The sequence below is a fragment of the Sus scrofa genome, chromosome 6, assembly GCF_054392235.1.
Source record: "Sus scrofa isolate SSC_HxYL_T2T_F1_AM1 chromosome 6, Sscrofa_HxYL_maternal_Yorkshire_Landrace_v2.0, whole genome shotgun sequence".
Classification (NCBI taxonomy): domain Eukaryota; kingdom Metazoa; phylum Chordata; class Mammalia; order Artiodactyla; family Suidae; genus Sus; species Sus scrofa.
In genome coordinates, this window is record NC_139388.1 from 61,313,309 (window position 1) to 61,336,538 (window position 23,230).

Below are 23,230 nucleotides of genomic sequence, written 5' to 3' on the forward strand. Positions count from 1 at the left end.
GGCGCGGCTATCCGTAGGAGACATTTCTGATTGAGAGAGATCAGTGACATTAAAAATTGAGAAACATACCATAGTGCATATGAGAAGTTAATAAGCAGCAAAACCTACAGCAGAGATGTTGGTATTTGGGAAATGGAAATTCCTATCACAATGACAATAAATGGTCTTATTCGTCATATACTGTGACGAGATACAGGTCAAAGGGTAAAGAAAAATTAAAATGTTTGCATTATTTAATAGCGGTATTCTCAAAAGCCTGACTGTAGTCAATTGCTTGCTCGTGTCTCCAAAGGAGTTCCTCAGACAATGACAGGTTTGGGGTTGAAAGTTTTCCCAGTGATTTCTTATGCCTCCAAGTGTATGGGGAACAGAAGGGAAAGTTATGTTCTGAAGAAAAGGAGTATAACATTGCAAATTCCGCACAGAAACAATTTTGCACTTCCTGCCACGCTCGGATTTCCATCAGCCACTCTAAAATTGAGGCTTTCGCTTCATTAAATAAGGAGCCACAACTGCCCCGTGTCTCAGAAATTCCCGGATCCAGCCCCGCCCCCCAACTTCGTGCCGCGCCCCCAGGTCCCAGCGGTCCCCCTGGTCGCAGCCTCGCGGCTCCGAGCATCCGCGTCTTCTCCGCTCGGTGTTTTCAGCCAAACCGTTCTCAACTCTCCGGTTCCAACATTAGTGGCCCGCGCGTCTCTAATTCTGCACATGGCCTGGTTCTAAAGGACACGAGACCCATTCACAGGATCCAAAGCAGAGAAGCAGAGCCTCTCCGAGAGAAAAAGGCCAGACCTGCCGCCCACCAGCAACCTCGCTGCCCCGCCCTGCCAACGACCCAGACGCGCCCCCTGGCGGCCCTGCCCTGGTGCGCACGCGCGGGTCGCTTAGACCCGGAAGCGGTTCCTGAGAAACGACGGGCGCACGGGGGCGTGTGCGTCTCGGAATTTTGGTTCGTTACCGCGCTATGCGCAGGCCCTGCTTCTCCACACCCAGCTTGCGGGGTCTCTCGGTAAGTTATATTCCCTGAAGGCGCCGGCGCTTAGGTTCCTCCCTTTTCGGCTCTCGCGGCGACGCCGGAAGACTTCGTGTGTCGGGAGTCTGGGTCTGACGCTGGTAAAAATCACTCCCGCGCAGGCCGGCCCCGGTGTTCTGCCTTCGGTCCGTATAGAAACTCACCTCGGGCGGCCTGTTTGCTTCTGGACCCTTTCTCAAACCTTTGTCTGACTGCCGATTCAGCAGCCCCCACCCCCACCCCTCCGCCCAGTTCCACCCTGTAACGACCTCACTCGGGAGATGCGTAAGCGCCCGACTTCTCCTTCCAGGGAGAGCAGAGAGGGGATACAGAGGTAGATATATATGCAGTGAGTGAGACGTCAGAACCTGTGGGGAGAAACAGCGACAGGGATGGAAACAGATTGGGACCACACAGTCTGCTGGAGGAGGAGGACTAGAGAGGGAGGGAGACAGAATGAAGAGTAGAAACAAAGGAGAGAAGCAGAAGGACCCAGAGAGACGTATATAGAGAACCAAGCACATAATGGTGGGGAGAGGGGGGAACCCAAATCCAGGGTCATCAGTATCGAGTTGATTAAATCTGGAGAATTAAGCTGTGACGAACTAACTAGGGTCTCTGTAAGCTAATTTATTTAAAATTTGTTTACTTCTTACAAGTACGCAGAAGAGAATGACCGTTGCAACAGTCGGTATTTGAGAGATCTCCATTTTCGAATAATTGCTTCAGATGATGACTTCATTTGCAACCCAAATGCCTCTGGAGGGCGGAGACTTAGCTCAGTCTGTTCCAGGTCATTCTCTTCCCTTCCAAGAAATGGGGGAAGAATTTCTGTCATCAGATAATGCAACTGATTGGTTATCACGTATGTAGCTGCTTGTTGTGGGATCTCAGTTCCCAAACCAGGGATTGAACCTCAGGTTGAGCAGTCAGTCCTAACCACTAGTCCACAGGGGAGCTCCCCCACATGGTGCTTTTTAAAACCGCCTTTATTTTTTAAAATATATTTTATGGAAGTATTGTTGATTTACAGTGTTGTGTTAATTTCTGCTGTACTGCAAAATGATTCAGCTATACATACATATACATTTTTGAAAGAAATAGTCTTTTCCATTATTTTCTTTTTTTAGGGCAGCATCCATGGCAAATGGAGGTTCCCAGGCTAGGGGTCGAATTGGAGCTGTAGCCACTGGCCTACTGCCACAGCCACAGCAATGTGAGATCTCAGCTGTGTCTGCAGCCGACACCACAGCTCACCGCAATGCTGGATCCTTAACCCACTGAGTGAGGCCTGGGATCGATCCTTCACCTTCATGGATGCTAGTCAAATTCACTTCCGCTGGGCCACGACGGGAACTCCTCCATTATGGTTTATCATAGGACATTGAATGTAGTTCTCTGTGCCATTGTTTAACTCTTCCGTGTGTAGTAGCTCACGCCTGCTAACCCCGACCTCCCTCTCCACTCCGCTCCCAACCTCCCTCCCCTTTGGCAGCCACAAGTCTGTTCTCTTTGTCCATGAGTCTGTTCCGTAGATAGGTTCATTTCTGTCATTTTCGATTCCACATATAAGTCATATCATAGGGTATTTGTCTTTCTAACTTATTTCACCAGTACCTAGTTTAACCCGTTTCATATTTGGTAGCTTCTTTTTTCCTTTAAGTGATCTGCTAAATGAGTGAGCTCTAAGCTGAAGTGTCCAACTAAGTAGACTTTCCCCTCACGTCCCCTCTCTGCTTTCTGTGCAGATGTTGAGGGATGGCCTGGATTCCTTACTGACTGGGTTCTTGAACTTTTTATTTATTTTTTATTTTTTTGTCTTTTCTCGGGTTGCACTTGTGGCATATCGATTTTCCCAGGCTAGGGGTCCAGTCAAAGCTGTAGCTGCCGGCCTACACCTACAGCCACAGCCACACGGGATCTGAGCCACATCTGTGACCTACACCACAGCTCACGGCAACTCCAGATCCTTAACCCACTGAGCAAGGCCAGGGACTGAACCCGAAACCTCGTGGTTCCTAGTCGGATTCGTTAACCACTGCACCACGACGGGAACTCCTTCTTTTTTTTTTTTTTTTTTTTGGTTCTTGAACTCTTTTAATCAGTAGAAATTGATAACAAAAGAGTTCCTGTTGTGGCTCAGCAGTAACGAACTCAGCTAGTATCCATGAGGACTTGGGTTCCATCCCTGGTCCCGCTCAGTGGGTTGAGGATCCAGTGAGCTGTGGTGTAGGTCACAGATGAGGCTCAGATCTGGTGTTGCTGTGGCTGTGGTGTAGGCCGAAGCTTCAGCTTGGATTGGCCCCCTAGCCTGAGAACTTCAATATGCTGCGTATGTGGCCCTAAGAAGACAAAACAACAACAACAACAACAAAAAAACCAAGAAAGGCAGGGGCATAGGCCCAGAGATAGAGGCCTCCTTTTCTGTCCCTGTCTTTCTCACTGTATCGTGGATAAACCATAAGTTTGTGTCATCCTTTTATGGTTTCCCATCCCCTTCCGGACAGAAATCTAGGCTGTTGCGTCTCCGGCAGGGCGCTCTGGGGCGGGGGTGGCCCTCCAGAGTTGCTGCCGGTGAACAAGAGGGACAGACTTCCATGTCACCCAGGCACTGGCTGCTGGCCGCCCAGGGAGGAGCCCAGCAGGTGGAGGAGGTGGTTCCTTGGCTGAGCGCGGGGGGCGAAAGGCCAGTGAGGTGCAGGAGCCCGGGGGCTTGGGCAGCAGGGCAGGGCTTCCTGAAGGAAGGGCTGAGCCCTCACCGGGTGGTCTCCGTGGAAGAGTTCATCGCTCCCGCACCCTCCTCTTCCCTTGGCAGCAGAGGGCTGTCTTCCCCCTTTGCTGAGGTGCCCCTGGTGTCACTGTGGCAGAGCAGAGGGCTCTGCTGATGCTGAACGTTAAGTGGTATATTTGGTCACAGAATAATCTTCCTTGAAGAATCCTGCGAGAAGCTCAGAGAAGGAGGAAAGAAGAAGGAATGGAGCTTTCAGAGGTAACAAGCATATTATTTGTTGATCTCTTATTCTTTTACTAAAATGACGCAATTTGGACTTGTTTTTCTGCTCTGTTGTCTGTTTGTTTGTTTGTTTTGTTTTTTGGCTTTTTAGGGCTGAATCGAGGCATATGGAAGTTCCCAGGCACAATGAAAAAGAAAACATCCTGGTTTTTTTGTTTGTTTGTTTGTTTTTTGTTTTGTTTGTTTGTTTTTTTTTTTTTTAAGGCCACACTTGCGACATATGGAGGTTCCCAGGCTAGGGATCCGATTGGACCTGCAGCTGCTGGCCTACACCACAGCCGCAGCAACTGGGGATCCCAGCCATGTCTGTGATCTACACCACAGCTCATAGCCATACCAGATCCTTAACCCACTGAGCAGGGCCAGGGATTGAACCTGTGTCCTCTTGGATACTAGTAACCCGGGAATGCCTATCTCGTGATCCTGGGTGGAAGACTTAGAGTGGTTATGATGGCAATATTTGCCAAAGTGATATAAAAATTCAAAGTAATCCCCTTCACAATCCCAGCAGCCTTTTTTATACAAGTGAGAACCTGAACTTATAATTCACATGGATTTGGTTCGGACCCCAAATACCCAAAGTAAATGTGAAAAGTACAGAATTGGAGGGCTTACCCTCATAACCTCAAACCTGACTGCAAAGCAGGGTTAAACAAAACTGCAGTTCCAGGAGTTCCCCTCATGGCTCAGCGGAAACGAATCTGACTAGCATCCATGAGGATGCAGGTTCGATCCCTGGCCTTGCTCAGTAGGTTAAGTATCTGGCGTTGTCGTGAGCTGTGTTGTAGGTCGCAGACACAGCTCAGATCGGGCATGGCTGTGTCTGTGGCGTAGGCCAGTGGCTACAGCCTTGATTCCACCCCTAGCCTGGGAACCTCCATGTGCCTTGAGTGTGGCCCTCAAAAGCAAAAAAAAAAAAAAATTAAATTAAAAAAAATTTTTAGAAAGATAAAAAAAACCCCTGCAGTTCCAGCATGAGAAGAGAAATATAGATCAAAGTGACAGACTAAGAGTCTAGAAATAAACCCATCTCTCTACAGTCTATTCCTTTTTACAAGAATATCAGAAACATTCAAAGAAAAAGAGTAGTCTTTTTTTCTTTTTTTGTGCCACGCACATCGCATATTGAAGTTCCTGGTTCCTGGGCCAAGGATCAAACCCATGATGCAGCGGTGACAACTCTGGGTCCTAGACCCACTTGTGCCACGGTGGGAATTTGAAAAGAGTGGTCTCTTAAATGATATGAGTGTAACTGGGATTGAAAGGGAATGAAAGGGAATGAAATTGCATCTCCACCTTTCATCGTATAAATAAATCATTTCAAAATGAATCAAAGTCTGAATGTAAGAGCTGAAGCTATGGGGGTTTTTTGCTTTTTTTGTGTGGGTTTTTTGTTTTGTTTTGTTTTTTTAGGGCTGCACCTGCAGCATATGGAGGTCCCCAGGCTAGGGGTCTAACTGGAGCTGGAGCTGCTGGCCTACACCAAGCCACAGCAACGTGAGATCCAAGCCATGTCTGCGACCTACACCACAGCTCATGGCAACGCCGGATCCCCAACCCTCTGAACAAGGCCAGGGATCGAACCCATAGCCTCATGGTTCCTAGTCGGATTTGTTTCCGCTGTGCCACCATGGCAACTCCTAAAACTATAATGTGCTTAAATGAAAGCATAGGGATAAATCTACATGCTGTGGACTGGCCGTGAATTTTTTTTTTTTTTTTTTGGTTTTGGTTTTTTTGTTGTTGTTTTTTTTGTCTTTTTGCCATTTCCAGGGCCGCTTCCGCGGGATCCGAGCCACGTCTGCAACCTACACCACGGCTCATGGCAATGCCGGATCTTTTAACCCACTGAGCGAGGCCAGGGATCGAACCCGCCACCTCATGGTTCCTAGTCGGATTTGCTAACCACTGAGCCACGACGGGAACTCCTTTTTTTGTATTTTTTGTTTCCTTTTTTTGGGTAAGGGATTTTTAGATATGACATGGGCAGCAAAAGATAGAAAGATAAAACACATAAGTTGATCTTCACCAAAATTAATATTTTTACAGTGAGGGGTACTGTCACATAAGTCAGAACGTAGTCTACCAAGTGGGAGAAAGCATTTACAAATCGCATATCTGGTATGGGGTCTGTACTTGTGTACCTCAAGGTCCCAAATACAAAGAACATGCTGTCAAATGTGGTTGTGATGGTTGTTGCACACCTATCAAGTAATAAAATCATTAAGTAATAAAACAAACAAACAAAACCCCCAAAATACAAAGAACGAAGTCATAAAGTGGTCAGAGAACTTTAGTAGCTGTTTCTTCACAGGAGATACAGCCATAACCAACGAGCAAATGAAAGGATGTCCAGCGAGGTTAGTCTGTAGTAAAATGCAAAATCAAAACCACCATGAGATATCATCTCACATACAATAGGATGACTGTAGTAACACAGAAAATAACCGGTGTTGGTTAAAATGTAGGGCAATTATGTTTTACATTGTTTGTAAAATGTTGCAGCCCTGGTGGAAAATAAAACTATATGACCTAGGAGTTTCCGTCGTGGCACAGTGGTTAACGAATCCGACTGGGAACCATGAGGTGGCGGGTTCAGTCCCTGCCCTTGCTCAGTGGGTTAATGATCCGGCCTTGCCGTGAGTTGTGGTGTAGGTCGTAGACGCGGCTCAGATCCTGTGTTGCTGTGGCTCTGCTGCAGTCCGGCGGCTACAGCTCCGATGGGACCCCTAGCCTGGGAACCTCCATATGCCACGGGAGCAGCCCTAGAACTGGCAATAAGACCAAAAAAAAAAAAAAAAAAAAAAAGACCTAATGATTCCACTTCTAGATATATACCAAAAAAAATTGAAAGAGCTAGTCAAACATATACCGGCCTATGCCAGAGCCACAGCAATGCGGGATCCAAGCTGCACCTTCGACCTACACCACAGCTCACAGCAACACAGCAACACCAGATCCTTAACCCGCTGAGCAAGGCCAGGGATTGAACCCGCAACCTCTTGGTTCTTAGTCAGATTCGCTAACCACTGAGCCATGACAGGAACTCCCAAACATACTTCTACATGAAACTTTCAGTGGCACTATTAATACCAGACAGAAGTGGGTTATAACCCACATGTCCATGGGGGAATCAGTGCGGTGTACTCAGACAATGGAGTATTATTTGGCCGTGAAGAGGAATGCAATACTGATACATGCTAAGCCTGGATGAGCTAAAAACATTATTCGAAGGGAAAGAAGCCTGACAGAAGGTCCCGTGTCATCGCAATCCATTTACATGCACATATCCCAAAGGGGTACAGCCATGGAGACAAAGCGTTAGAGGTGTCAAGGGACTGAGGGCCAATGGGGAAGAGGGAGGCAACTGTTGAAAGGGCAGAGGATTTCCCCTGGGGGTGCTTAAAACATTTTTGAACTTGATAGTGGTGCTGTTTACTCCTCAGCATTGTTTGGAGTTCCCATTGTGGCTCATTGGAGATGAATCTGATTAATATCCATGAGGACGTGGGTTCGGTCCCTGGCCTTGCTTGGTGGGTTAGGATCCGGTGTTACTGTGAGCTGTGCTGTAGGTCGAAGATGAGCCTCAGATCTGGCGTAGCCGTGGCTGTGGTGTAGGCCAGCAGCTGCAGCTCCAGTTGGACCCCTAGCCTGGGAACCTCCATATGCTGCAGGTGTGGCCATAAAAAAAAAACCCAAAAAATAAACTTGTAAATGTACTAAATGCTACTGAGCGGTACTTTAAAAGTGGCTACCTCTATGTTACATGAATTTCACCTTCAGTTAAAAACAAAATTGGAGTCAGGTAACGTGCTCAAAAGTATCTTACCTGGGAGTTCCCGTCATGGCTCAGCAGTTAACAAACCCGACTGGTATCCATGAGGGAACATTCATGTGCCTCCAGGGTGACCATAACATAAAACTACCTTACATGGATCAGTCAGAACATTCACTGGAGCCAGGTCAGTCCTTACATCTCTGCTTCTGTAAGTTGGTGTCAGACATCTGTCACCTGGTCCACCTGGTGAAACGGGTTTTTCCTTTCAGGGACCATTGACCTTGGAGGACGTGGCCATCGAGTTCTCCCAGGAGGAGTGGGCCTGCCTGGACCCTGCGCAGAGGGCCTTGTACAGGGACGTGATGCTGGAGACCTGCAGGAACCTGCTCTCCCTGGGGGAGCATCGCTTTCCTCCGGGAGTTGGTAACTGCTTTTGTCTCTCTTTGAATTTTCTCGTGTGGACGTCTTGCGAGCCGGTACATGCTTGTGAAAGCTTCAGATCCTTGTGTTGGAAGGTATTTGGATTCAGAATGAAAGGCTTCGCGATATAGATTTTAACTCTGACTTCTTGCTGCTTCTGAAGTTCAGCACAGGCTTGATGAGTGGTGTTTGTAGGACATCAGCAGTCAGAAAACCTTATGCCACATTTTAAAAAATATCTCATTCTGTGGTTTGACCACTGAGCTTTTGATTCAGTAGTTCTTGGAAGAGAGCTACGTATCTACACATTAAAAATATCTCTGAGCGGAGTTCCCGTCATGGTGCAGTGGTTAACGAATCCGACTAGGAACCATGAGGTTGCGGGTTCGGTCCCTGCCCTTGCACAGTGGGTTAACGATCCGGCGTTGCCGTGAGCTGTGGTGTAGATTGCAGACGCGGCTCGGATCCCAAGTTGCTGTGGCTCTGGCGTAGGCCGGCAGCTACAGCTCCGATTCGACCCCTAGCCTGGGAACCTCCATATGCCTCGGGAGTGGCTCACGTAAAGGCAAAAAGACAAAAAAAAAAAAAAATCTCTGAGCATTAAGGAGGCAGTCAGTTGACTAATTTTTGAAATACCTTGCTAGATTCATCTGCAGTATCCTTTCTTCTTAGCTGAACAAAGAACTGAGTCTAGCATGTCAGGTTTTGTTTTTCTTTATAAATGGAAATCTCTTTTGAGGGGAGCATTATCTTCATTATGGAACAGAGGAAAGAGCCCTGATGTGTGGAAAGTGAAGTGAAAATAGGGAAAAATACTGAGAGGTGAGAATGTATTTAGATGTAAACACAAATATAAGAGCTCAGATGGGCACAGGACAAGATTCTCCATTAAATTTTTTTTTTTTTTTTTTTTGTCTTTTTGTCTTTTCTAGGGCCACACCTGAGGAATATGGAGGTTCCCAGGCTAGGGGTCGAATCGGAGCTGCAGCTCTTGGCCGAGGCGGAAACTCCCCCTCTGACCACTTGTGATGTCCTGGTTTGAGTGGGTGGGAAATGACTCTCCCAGAGTCCTCTCTCCCCTTGATCTCTCCCGGCTTTTGGTTGCTTCAGATCAGAGCTAAGTTCTCTGTAGGCCTGACCTCAGGACCTATTTCGTTGCCATTTGCATTTCATAGTTTTGGGAGAACGTCTCAGGGGAGAGACAAACAATATAGCTGCTCTTCTGTTGTACCCAGAGCTCCGTGGAACTTCACGGGGCCACGTCAGGCCGGCTCTGCCTCTTCAGGCCCTTAAGCCGCCGTAGTTGTCTGTGGGCCACATGTGAGTCATTGGGGATGGGCTGGCTCCTGGGAGAATGATTCTTGGCAGTGATACAGAGACTAGACCCTGCGATCCGCTCCGTTCTCATTGCTCCCTGCGAGTGTCTCAGCCTGTGCCTTCCCCCTTCCAGCCTTTGGGCAGCACACAACCCCTTCTCAAGAACCCCGCAGAGAATTTGACTGTTTTATTTCATTCCCACATCGTGTATTTTTCTCCCTTTTCCAGCTCTGTCTGGTACCAGAACATGGAAGGACCTTAGGCATTCTGATTTCTTACTCTCTCCTGAGATTTTTTGCTGCAGAAACTTGTTTTTGAAACGCACAACCCAGGGGTCTCAAGGTTCAACTCCTCTCTGCTGTGATAAACCTGCCTCTATCTGGTAGGCAACTTAGGGTGGACACTTCCATGGAAGGGGCTTACTGTTCAAGAGCAAATTCTTGAAAAAAAAAACACTGAATGATGTACGTTACAATATTTTCTTGCTCTGTGTACAGAAGTGGCTCTTGAAGCCACTGGGTAGAGGGTTCAGTACGTCCAAGGTCCTAAAACAAAGTATCGGGGAGCCTGACAAGTACGGGCCTCCAGCTGTCCTTCTAGTCCTCGAGCCTTCCTGGAGCAGGGTGACCACGTGCGTAGAACATAATATAATTGTTGCCTTTGAGCCAGAAATAAAAGGGGCAGGAGTTTTACTAAGGAGAAGATTTATTGAAGTTCATGGCCTCATACCTTCAAGGCCAATGCAACTACTGTTCATGATGTTTTGTTCATCCTGTGTATGTGCCATCCGTCACCTTTTTTTTGGGGTTTGGGGGGCGCACCTGGGAAGGTTCCCAGGCCAGGGATCAAACCTTCACCACAGCAGTGACCCAAGCCACAGCCATGACACCACCAGATCCTTAACCTGCTTTGTCACCGGGGAACATCTTCATTCATTTTCAACAAATACGATTTTTTTTTTTTTCCTTTTTACAGCTGCACCTGCGGCATGTGGAAGTTCCCGGGCCAGGGGTGAGAGCTGCAGCTGTAGCCTATGCCACATCCATGGCCATACTGGATCCTTAACCCACTGGGCAAGGCCAGGGATCGAACCCACATCCTCACAAGGGTGGGTCCTTAACCCGCTGAGCCACAAAAAGAAATCCTGTTTCATCATTTTTAGAGCAAATACTGGACTAGATGGAAACCTCCGGCCTTCCCCTAACAGCACACTAACTCCCTTTCTAGTACCTTCCCCATGGCCTCCAAACCCACCGTCTAGTTTCCATAGGAATAAGTTAACTTTTTTTTTTAGGCTTTGTTATCCCCATTTTATTTAATTTTGCTTTTAAATGATTTTTATTTTTCCATTACAGTTGGTTTACCGTATCTGTCAGTTTCTACTGTACAGCAAAGTGACCCAGGCACACGTGCACACATACGTGCTTTTTCTCACAGTATGCGCCGTCGTGCTCCATCACGAGTGCCTGGAGCGTGAGTCACGGTTACGACTCTTGCGGTGGCAGGTCTTTTCCAAGGTCGGGGTCTCAGCTGCTCCAGCCCCGTCCAGCCCCACAGATCTGCAAGCACAAGCGCTGCTCCCACACTGCCCACGACTTCCACTCTCGCTTTACCAAATCCCAGTCCTGGCCTCGCCTCCGGTTCTTATGGATCTGAGTGACCGCTCTTGGGACCCCCTAGGGGTAGGTTCACTTTTAGCAGCCAGGCTCCCCTGTTTCCGAAGGACCCCCTCTTCCCGACCCCCCTCCCCGGCACACAGCACGTAAGGAAAGGCCCTCTGCTCACACACAGTACCGTTTGCTCAGATCGACAGCATCGCCTGGTTTCTGTGCAGACGTTGCACGAGCAGAACAGGACTCGGTTGTCGGCTGGGACTCCCAGGACAGTCACCCGTCAAGCGACATAATCCCTTTCCTGTATGACACGGTCATTGGCTGGGACGTCTCGAAATCTGTGCTGCTGGGATGGGGGGGATGCTGCGTAATAGTTATGAACTTGGCATCTTATTCTGCACACCCAGGTTCAAAGCTTGGCTCTTAAATTTGCTTTCTGGGTGAGTTAGGGATAGATGTACAGGCATGTGGGTCCTTTACTTTTATATGAAAAACCGTGATGATTTACCTCTAGAAGAATTAAATAAGTTAATGCTGTTACAGGGCTGGAAATAGTGCATGGCAGATAGTAAGGACTGAAAAGTTACCTTTAGTTGCTAGTTATGCCATTTTGGGGTCATGGGTATCAGAGACTGACCTTGGCCCACGTTATATTTTGCCTCTTGTTTGTTTGTTTTTGCTTTTTAGGGCCACACCCGTGGCATATGCAGGTTTCCAGGCTAGGGGTCAGATTGGAGCTGCAGCTGCAGGCCTACACCAGTCACAGCACTGCAGGATCTGAGCCTTGTCTGTGACCTGCACCACAGCTCATGGAAACACTGGATCCTTAACCCACTGAGCAAGGCCAGAGAGCAAACCCACATCCTCATGGATACTAGTCAGGTTCATTATCACTGAGCCAAAACAGGAACTCGTTGCTTCTTGTCTTTTTGTAAATTTTTTCTGTGTGAGTGCTCTCTCTGTCCTTAGATAACAAATTTTCAAATCATGCATTATATGTTACATTTATTTTTTGCCGTATAACTGAATGGTTAAATGTTACTCTTTAGTTGGGTAGTTGAAGTATGTACTGGCTGTTATAGAACCGCAGGCATGTTTTCATGATTGAGATTTCAGATAGCTATTTCCCTAATTTTTTTTTTTTTTTTTTTTTTAGGGCCGCACTTGCGGCATGTAGAGGTTACCAGGCTGGGGGCTGAATTGGAATTGGAGCTACAGTTGCTGGCCTTCGCCACAGCCACAGCAACCCGGGATCTAAGCTGCGTCTACAACCTACACCACAACTCATGGCAGTAGCAGATCCTTAACCCACTGAGCAAGGCCAGGGATTGAACCCACATCCTCATGGATCCTAGTCGGGTTCGTTAACCACTGAGCCATGACAGGAACGCCTTAATTTCCCTAATTCTTAAACTTTATACATATGGGTGTTTACCTGAACCTGGTATTTCAAAATTTCTTGCTTATCAACTTTTTTTTTTTTTTTTTGTCTTTTTGCCTTTTCTAGGGACACAACCGCGGCATATGGAGGTTCCCAGGCTAGGGGTCGAATCGGAGCTGTAGCCGTCGGCCTACTCCAGAGCCACAGCAACGTGGGGTCCGAGCCGCGTCTGCAACCTACACCACAGCTCACGGTAACGCCGGATCCTTAACCCACTGAGCAAGGCCAAGGATCGAACCCGCAACCTCATGGTTCCCAGTCGGATTTGTTAACCACTGAGCCACGCCGGGAACTCCAGTGCTTATCAACCTTTTAAAAATTTTTCCTATTGTGTATTCTTTCTGGAATGTAAATTCTTTTTTGGGACTTATGAAAGAAGCTTTTAGAACTCCAGAGGCCATTGTTTTGCATAACTGCGATTATTTACTAACTTACCTGCTGGGTTTATCATGGGTTATGAAAATGTTTTTATCAATTCTTACTGTGATGTGCAGACCGAATTTTATTCATACACTATACTCACATGTTATTAAACACATTCTCATAAGGTTTAATTAGAGAAGACTGAAAGCTCAATTATGATTTCATTCCTCTAGTTCTATAAGCCCTTAGATAGATCACTTCTCTAACTGCAGAGTGTCATTTAACTATCCAGTTATATGGCCAAAAAAATGTGTAATAGGTAGTGTGTGCTTGAAATGTTATTATCCAAGATCAGAGAAAGCACTAATAAGGGAAAAATATAAAAATAAATTTAAAAAAACTGTGTATCACTGTCCTGTCTAAAGATCATGCTTGAGAAACTTCTACATTCGTATTATTTTTTGTGTAATGCTCTAATTCACTGTAACATATTTATTTTCCAACTCTCTTTCATAGGAAGCCATCCTCCTGGACTTAGGATCAACTTAGCACCAAGAGAGGACATGAAGAAAAGAGAATTAGGCCATCTAGTGATATTGGAAAGAAATGAGAGTCGAGGCATCAAGGACTGTGACCTCAAGGAAGTCTGTGAAAATATGCTTGAGTGTGAGAGCGAGTGGGGATGTGATGCAGGACATTATAAAGAAGTGCTTTTGACCCATAACAAAAATCTCAGACCTAGAGAAGATCAGGATCATAAATCCTTCATTCATTTTTCTCAGAATGTTTTTGTAAGAAGTCATCCATGTGACTGTGTCAAGCATGACCAGCCATTTGTAAAAAATCCGTTAAAAATGAAAAATAACATAAGCCTTGCTGGAAATAAAAGTATCAGGCGTCTGGAAAGGAGAACTGGAGGAAGGCTGCAGGCAGAGGTGGCCAAACTGCAGAGATTTCCAGCTGAGGAGACAATGTATGAACACGGTCAAGTGGAGACGTCTGTCAACAACAGTTCCTCACCCCTGCATAGAATTCCTAGTGCAACAAACACTTTGTTACCTGCACAGTACAGGAAAAATTACACTAGAGATAAACCATACAGCTGCCATGACTGCGGGAAGGCTTTTAACAAAAAATCAAACCTCACAAATCACAAGAGAATTCATTCTGGACAGAGACCTTACAGATGTGATGATTGTGGCAAAGCCTTTAACCAGTATTCACACCTCACCACACACCAGCGAGTCCACACTGGAGAGAAATCTTACAAATGCGATGTGTGTGGCAAGGTCTTCAGTCGAAATTCACACCTTGCAAATCACCAGAGGATGCACACCGGTGAGAAACCTTACAAGTGTGATGAATGCGGCAGAGCTTTTAGCCAGTTTTCACACCTTAGCAGACATCAGAAAATGCATGCTGGAGAGAAACCACACGAATGCAATGCGTGTGGCAAGCACTTTACCCAGCGTTCAAATCTCATAGCACACCAGAGAATTCATACAGGAGAGAAACCTTATCAGTGTAATGAATGTGGGAAGGCTTTTATTGAACGGTCGCAACTTTGGGGTCATGAAAGAACTCATACTGGAGAGAAACTTTACAAATGCGATGAGTGTGGCAAAGCCCTCACGAGGCATTCATATCTTACCCAACACAAAACCATCCATACTGGAGAAAAACCTTACAAATGTCATGAGTGTGGCAAAGCTTATACGCAACTTGCAAGCCTCACCAGGCATCTGAAAGTACATTCGGAAAACGGACAGAAGTCTCACATGTGGCAACCCTTTTTTTCAAAGCTCGATGTTTACAGATCATCAGAGATTTTATTATAGAAAGCAGCTTCAAAAATAGATTCAGACGAGGTTTATGCGTGTTTTCAAGCCTTGCTCAACATTCGGGATTCTATCCAAGAGAAAGAAGGCATACAGATGGCCATCGGACACAGGAAAAGATACTCAGCATCGCTGACCACGTGGGAAGTGCAGATCAAAAGCTCCATGAGATACCACCGCACACACTCATTACGATGGGTATTTATCACAAAACCAACAAATAAGTCTTGGCAAGGATGTTGTTTTGCACTGTTGCTGGCGTTGTAAGTTGGTGCAACATTTATTGAAAACATTGTAAAGTTCCTCAGACGTTTAAAAAAGTCATCGTACGAGCCAGATACTGCACTTCTGGGTACTTACTGGAAGAAAACCAAAACCACTAATTTGAGAAGATAGAAGCACTTGAGTATTCATTGTAGTGCTATTTCTAGTAGCCAAGATATAGAAGCAACCTGAGTGGCCATCAGTAGATGAGTCGTTAGAGGAAATGCAGTGTGTGTGTGTACACAGGCACTGGTGTATTACTTATTTCTAAAAAATAATTCTTGCCATTTGCAACAACATGGATGTAGAGGATATTTTGCCAAGTGAAATAAGTGGGATGTTGAAAGACATGCCTTTGTGACCTCCCGGGTGAAATCTAAGAAACAGAAGACAAAACACATTCCTCGCTACCAGCGGCAGATGTGTGGCTGCTGCCAGACGGGATGGCGGTGTGGTGGCACCGTAGGTAAAGAGGGCGGTGGGGCGGAAAGCTCTCGCTGGGTCCTGGAGGAGCCGGGCCGTGGGAGGGACTAACGTCGCAGCGTGGGGACTGTGTTCAGAGATACTGTAGTAGAGGAGCCTGGGCCGTGAGTCGTGACCCTGGGAATCCAGTCTCTGCTACTGGCCAGTTGGAGGTACCATTGGGTCCCGCTGCTTCCTGTGCAAATTGAGGCTAATAGAGCGTCTTTTTTGTCCCTTCTCTCTCTCTTTTTTCTCTTTTGGTTTTTAGGGCTGCCCTCATGGCATATGGAGGTTCCCAGGCTAGAGGTCCAATCAGAGCTACGGCTGCCAGCCCACAGCATATCCACAGCAGCGCCAGATCCGAGCTGTGGCGTAGGTGGCAGGCATGGCTCAGATCCTGCGTTGCTGTGGCTGTGGTGTAGGCCGGCAGCTGCAGCTCCAGTTGGACTCCTAGCCTGGGAATTTAGGACAACCTCAGGGGTGGTCCTTAAAAAATAAAGGGAAAAAATAAATTGTGAGGTATCATAGGGACACCTCCATAGGGAATGGCATTCCCATTTCTCTTCACCACTGTGCTCAGTTCCAGAGACTCATAAGGACAAGACCTGGGGTTTGAAGCTGGGACTCTGTGTGGCGTGGGATACCTCAGGTTACTAACCATTGTTTTTAGAGCAGTTAGTTGAGGTCCCGAGTGGCTCAGTGGGTTAAGAATCTGACATTGTCACTGCAGCAGTTTGGGATGCTGCTGTGCTCTGGGTGTGATCCCTGGCTTGGGAACTTCTGCATGCCTTGGAACAAAAGAGCAGTAAGTTTTCAAAATTGTCATTCATTGCATTGTCCTTTATTTTTTGCTGAAGCATTTTATTGTCTTTTTAAAACCATCTTTCCCCCATCCGGGTCTTACGATTGACATAGATCAACTTTAAACTGTTCAGCAGAATGGGCTGACCCGCAGGTACCGTGAAGTGATTGCCAAAATAAGTTTGCTTAATGTCCACTGTCTTGTGTAGGTACAGTAAAGAGAGACCCGTTAATTTTCCTTTTAATGAGAACTGTGTTCTTTAAAATACTTACTCTGTTCCATACTTACGCATCACCTTCAAATACCTTTGAGAACAGCTCGTTCGTATCATAATGTAGTTAATTCAGTACCTAAATGTAGGAGTTCCTGTTGTAGCTCAGTGGAAACAAATCCCACTAGCATCCATGATGATGCAGGTTCGATCCCTGGCCTCGCTCACTGGGTTAAGGATCTGTTGTTGGGAGTTGTGGTGTAGGTCACAGACGCAGCTTGGATCCTGAGGTGCTGTGGCTGTTGTGTACACCGACAGCTGCAGCCCGAATTCGACTCCTAACCTGAGAACACAGCCTACTATAACACAGCTGCAGCCCTTAAAAAAAAAAATGTGGAGGAATTTAAAATTATACATTCATTTTGATGGTAGACTCTTTGCTTTTTGTTGTTAGTCTTTTTTAGGGCTGCATGTGCAGCACATGGAAGTTCCCAGGCTAGGGGGCTCATTGGAGCCACAGCGGAGGCCTGGTCCACAGCCACAGCCACAGCCACTTGGGGTCTGACCCGCACCTGTGACCTGCACCAGAGCTCACAGCAACACCAGCTCCTTAACCCACTGAATGAGGCCGGGGATCGAACTGTGTCCTTGCGGATGCTAGTCAAGCTCATTACCACTGAGCCACGATGGGAACTCCAGACTGTTTACTTTTAGTTTCAAGATTGTAATATATTTTCTCTCTTTTCTCTGTTCTTTACCTCAGAATGTTTGGTCAAACATAGATAACACGGCCTGTAAAACATGAAGATATTGAGATTTATTTTTACCTAAAATATTATCCGTTTTGCAGTACTCCTAAGGGCATTTCGTAGGGAGTTACAGTCTCTTTAGTATGAACTTTTTAGAAAGTAGAACTAGATGATCAGCTATGAAATAATTTCATTTCTACACTCAGTAATTTTTAGGACAACGTCTGTTTCCATCTACTGCAAATGATGTTTTCTCACATCCTTACATGTGAAGGATTTCATTCACAGGAAGTGGGAAATGGTAATTGTGTCAAATATGGTGATGGTTGGGTATGGAAATTTAAATATTTTCACATACAGACGAGCAGACTGTTCTGGCCTGCATATCTGTGAATACAAGATGATATATTATCACATTTATAAAAGATCCAGCGGCTGGGATGGGTTTCAGGACCTTTAGAAAGTATTGGTAACTAGCCATGTTTGCAAGGAAGACCTTTCAGCTCGGAGTTGGTGGTGGAGCTTTGCAATTTCATTCATCACAGAACACTACAGAAGTTAATTATACGTAGAAGTCACGAATCCATTTTGTTCATGGAGAATTTCGTGGTTTTAATAATTTTAAGGCAGCACAAAGTGGACAGATTAAAAAGAAAAAGGGACAGTCCCTCAATCACAGTAGATTTTGAAATATGTTTCCGGTCATATTAAGAAGCAGATGTAAATCGTTAATGATTGAAAATGTGAAAAATGATTTTTGAAAATAGGTTAATGTATTTCAGTAGCAAACTTACAGGAACAGCACAGAAGACAAACATTAAAAACATGTGCTTACATGTAAGACAACTTAGAATTGTATGACGAATGGATGGAATCCACAGTGTGATTAAAAAACCTATAAACAGGAGTTCCCGTCGTGGCTCAGTTGTCCACCAGTCCGATTAGGAACCATGAGGCTGCAGGTTCGATCCCTGGCCTCACTCAGTGGGTTAAGGATCTGCCATTGCTGTGAGCTGTGGTGTAGGTCGCAGGTGGGGCTTGGATCTGGTGCTGCTGTGGCTCCAGTGGGACCCCAGCCTGGGAACCTCCATATGCTTCGGGTGCAGCCCTAAAAAGCAAAAAAAGAAAAAAAAAAAACCATTAAGTTGAAGTCGATGGGAAATTTAATTGTTTTTAAAAATGCAAATGCTGTGTCCAGAAAAAGTGTAACAGGTTTATTTATAATTGTTATGAAGCTGAACTGTTGAAATTTGTTCATTGAAACATTTGAACTTGCGTTAAATGTTTCACGTCCTTGCACTTGTGTTAAAAATTACATGCAAATGAAAATGGAAGAACTGCCAATACCTCATCTCTGTCCCTTGTTTTTGCACTTCTAATCTTATACTTAGGTACCTTTTTTTTTTTTTTTTTAATTTTTTGTCTTTTTGCCTTTTCTAGGACCACACCCGCAGGATATGGAGGTTCCCAGGCTAGGGGTCAAATCGGAGCTACAGCTACCAGCCTACATCACAGCCACAGCAACGCGGGATTCAAGCCGCGTCTGCAACCTACACCACAACTCACAGCAATGCCGGATCCCTAACCCACTGAGTAAGGTCGGGGATCGAACCCGCAACCCCATGGCTCCCAGTTGGATTTGTCAACCACTGCACCACGATGGGAACTCCTCTTTTTGGCATAATTGTTGCACCTTTGGCATGGCTAGCACACAGGTTGGTGTTTTTATTTTTTATTTTTTTGTCTTTTTGCTATTTCTTGGGCCGCTCCCTTGGCATATGGAGTTTCCCAGGCTAGGGGTCTAATCGGAGCTGTAGCTGCCAGCCTACGCCAGAGCCACAGCAACGCGGGATCCGAGCCGCGTCTGCAACCTACACCACAGCTCACGGCAACGCCGGACCGTTAACCCACTGAGCAAGGGCAGGAACCGAACCCGCAACCTCATGGTTCCTAGTCGGATTCGTTAACCACTGCGCCATGGCGGGAACTCCAGGTTGGTGTTTTTAAAAAGGCCAACCAGATAGGCCTCACCTGCTTCCTGCAAAGCACCAATAGCTGCACTCGAAGCCTAGATCTGATTTGATATTTCTGATCCATTTCCAATGCTGACACGAAGTTTTCGAATCAGATGTTCAGTGGACTTTCGGGAGTTCTCTTGTGGTGGATCGAGTTAGGGACCTGGTGTTGTCACTGCAGTGGCTGAAGTCACTCCTGACATTCCGGCTTGATCCCTGGGCTTGAAATTCTACATGCATCGCCAGTGCAGCAGAAAGAACAAAAGGAAGGGAGGGAGGGTGGGAGGGAAGGAAGTTTAGTGGAAATGTGGTAGCGTCAGATTACACGGAGTGCCACCAGAGCTGGCCTGTAATGAGGTTTCTTTGCCCCTCCAGTAGAGGGTGCACTCTTGAGGGCAGCTTTTGTCCCGGTGGCCTCCTAGGTGCTTGACCACTGGGGATTGCCCGCAGCTCCTTTGCATCCGCAGTGATACAGAGACCTTCTTATCCTGCTTCCCCTTTGGCTGTAGCTCGGAGCTAGAGGCGGCGCTAGAGGTGGAGATCAATGGCCATGTGCCAGCGGATTCTGAAAACAATGACTTTGTTTGGTCTGGGTACGTATATTAAACCCTGTGCTAGAAGGCTAAAGAACATACGTTTTCGAGCACAGATGGAACTACAATATTCACCTCTGCCAAACTTAGGTAGAGGTACTATTACAGTAGAATGCTCCAACCACAGATTCTGCAAAGTCTCAAATCAGAAAAGAGCTTTCCTTCCTTCCTCTTTCTTCCTTCCTCTCTTCCTTTCTTTCTCTCTCTCTCTCTTTTTTTTTTTTTTTTTTTTTGTCTTTTTAGGGCCGCATGTTGAAATTCCCGGGCTATGGGTCACATCAGAGTTGCAGCTGCCGGCCTACCCAACAGCCACACAGGATCCTTAACCCACTGAGCAGTGCCAGGGATCAACCCGTGTCCTCATGGATACTAGACGGGTTTGTTACCGCTGAGCCATGATGGGAACTCCTAAAGAGCTTTTCTTTCATATCAAGGGGTAAACACGTCTAGGAAAAAAAAAAAAAAAAAAAAAAAAAAAATCCGTATGAGGAAGAATGAGTAGGTGGCATGACTCACAGTTTATCCAGGAATGTTTTACCCTGAAGTCACCTACTCTTGGGAGTGGATGGTGTGGCAACAGGATTCTTTCTGAATTACAATGCTCGAATGGTCTAAAATTCCGGGGTCTTTACAGAGGAGAAGAGCTTAAGTAAATTTTGATTACATCCTGTTAGCAGGCAATGTTCCCCTTGATGAATGAGGGCAGACAAGTCAGTAATCATTGATAAGGCAAAGGGTGGGAATTTGCAGCATCTCTATCTGGCTGGTTCCTAAGTGAACAAGGAGACTATCCCAAGTCTTATCAAAACTAACAGGGAAGAGGGGTTCTGAGCTCTTTGGTTCAACACAAAAGGGGAAAGGAATCCTTTTTTACCTTTGCTATTTTCCGGAGGTAAGAGACTGAAGTCCAACATTGTCACTACATAATGACACGAAGAAAAACAGAAAATGTTAATTTTGAAAAATTGAACATTAGGAAATTCGAAGTAATAATTATTGAGGGGGTTCCTGTCGTGGTTCAGTGGTTCAGTGAACCCCACTAGGGTCCATGAGGAGGCGGGTTTGATCCCTGCCCTCGCTCCGTGGGTTAAGGATCCAGTGATGCCGTGAGCTGTGCTGTAGGTCTGCAGATCAGCTCGGATCCCGCTTGGCTGTGGCTGTGACCAGCAGCTGCAGCTCCGATTCAGCCCCTAGCCTGGGAACCTCCATATGCTGTGGGTGTGGCCCCAAAAAGACAACCGACAAATACTCTTTTCAGTGGCATCGAAGGACTTTTCATGTTTATGTGGCTGTGTTGTACACGTTCTTGTTACGTCCAAGAGACATCTTTGTTGAAAGATGTTGCTGTAAATCCTCAATTTAGGAGTTCCCGTTGTGGCTCAGTGGTTAAGAAATCCGACTAGGAATCATGAGGTTGCAGGTTCAATCGCTGGCCTCGATCAGTGGGTTAAGGATCCGCCGTTGCCATGTGCAGTGGTGTAGGTCACAGATGTGGCTTGGATCTGGCTTTGCTGTGGCTCTGGCATAGGCTGGTGGCTACAGCTCCGATTAGACCCCTAGCCTGGGAACCTCCATATGCCACAGGAGTGGCCCTAGAAAAGACAAAAAGACAAATAATTTTTAAAAATCCTCAAGTTAAAAGTCTGGGAACTGGTGAATTGAACAAGAACTTAAAAGTTATCACTGTAAACCAACTATAATGAAAAAAATAAAAATCATTTAAGGAACAGTTGTATTAAGAGAAATATTTTCCTCTGTCTTTTTTGTTGTTGTTTTGCTGATCATAGGGGGGGAAGTTTGAAGACAACATCGTGAATTTTATATCACAGTTTAATAGTACATGAAGTAATGAAAATGTCAGACCCGGAGTTCCCGTTGTGGCGCAGTGGAAACGACTCTGACTAGGAAGTATGAGGTTGCGGGTTCGATCCCTGGCCTCGCTCAGTGGGTTAAGGATCAGGCGTTGCTTTGAACTGTGGTGTAGGTCGAAGAGGTGGCTTGGATCCCAAGTTGCTGTGGCTGTGGGCGTAGGCCGCAGTTATAGCTCCAATTAGACCTCTAGCCTGGGAACCTCCATGTGCTGCAGTTATAGCTCCAAAAAGACAAGAAAATGTCAGACCCATTTACATTCAAGATAATCTGATTTATCCATTACTAGCTGAGTCCTGCTGAAATCCAGTGGAAGTGGAAGATTTTTCCATCCTCATCACAGAAAACAAACTTGATTCTGAAGCCCTTGGCTGTAGCCAACTGCTCCCAGTCTCCAAAGGAGTCCCTCCGACAATGACAGGTTTGGGATTGAACATTTTCCCCTGTGACGTTTGATGCCTTCAAGTGAACGGAAGACAAAATGTTAAATTATGCTCTGGAGGGAGGTGAGTATAAAAATGCACATTACCTACAGGCACAACTTCGCATTTCCTTTCACAGTCGGGTTCCATCACTTTCTCTAGGTGATCTTTTTTTTTTTTGTCCTTTATCTTTTTTTAGGGCCGCACCCGCAGCATATGGAAGTTCCCAGGCTAGGGGTCGAATCAGAGCTGTAGCTACAGCCACGAAGAATCTGAGCCGCGACTGCGACGTACGCCACAGCTCACGGCACCGCCTGATCCTTAACCCACCAAGCAAGGACAGGGATCAAACCCGCATCCTCATGGATGCTAGTCCGGTTTGTTAACCACCGAGCCACGAAGGGAATTCCCCACCGCCTACTCTAAAACTCAGGCTTTGTTTAATACGTTGTAGAGTGGCCTTGGTGGCCCAGCGGTTAAAGATGAAGCAGGAGTGTTCCATAGACTTAGCAGAAAGGAATCCGATTAGCATCCAAGAGGATGAAGGTTTGATCCTTGGCCTTGCTCAGTGGGTTACCCTGGCTGTGGCATAGGCCAGCAGCTACAGCTCCGATTCAACCCCTAGCCTGGGAACTCTAAAAAGTCAAAAAAAAAAAAAAAGATGCAGCCGGTGTCATTGCTGAGATACGGGTTCAGCTGTAGGCCCAGGAACTTCAGCTTGATCTGGGGGGCGGGGAAAGCAGCTGTAGCTGCTGGAGGTTCTGAAGTTTTCGGATTCAACCGCGTCCGCAACTTCGTGCCACGCCTTAGAGCATCCGCGTGCCCATCCGCGCTCTGACTTCACCTAAACCCTTCTCAACACTCGGCTTTCCGTAGGAGTGAGCTGCGGGGCTCCAATGCTGCAGTTGGCCTGTCTCTCTCTAAACGACCTCAGACACTTTCAAAAGATCCAAATCAGAGAAGGAGAGCCTTCCAGAAGGAAGAGGAGTAGCCGGGAATCTCACAGGGGCGGACCCGAACTGCTCCAGCGCCCCGCAGCCTGCTCCAG

General features: G+C 46.4%; 1 protein-coding gene across 5 annotated transcripts; it reads left to right on the plus strand.

Moving 5' to 3' along the window:
- The first annotated feature begins 905 nt into the window (after positions 1-905).
- LOC102158906 (zinc finger protein 534) lies at positions 906-23,230 on the plus strand. 5 transcript variants are annotated; one of them, XR_002345347.2, is made up of 4 exons: positions 906-1,009; positions 8,073-8,226; positions 13,474-15,525; positions 22,050-23,230. XR_002345347.2 is itself a non-coding variant. In XM_021097268.2 (3 exons), exons 1-3 carry the CDS (start codon positions 965-967, stop codon positions 13,504-13,506), a joined length of 324 nt encoding a protein of 107 aa, XP_020952927.1. In that variant the 5' UTR covers positions 906-964; the 3' UTR covers positions 13,507-17,941. The 5 variants fall into 5 exon arrangements, 1 of the variants encoding a protein (XP_020952927.1); XR_014806558.1 differs by lacking the exons at positions 8,073-8,226; positions 22,050-23,230 and adding exons at positions 18,942-19,057; positions 21,452-21,636 and having other exon boundaries at positions 13,474-18,151; XR_014806559.1 differs by lacking the exon at positions 8,073-8,226.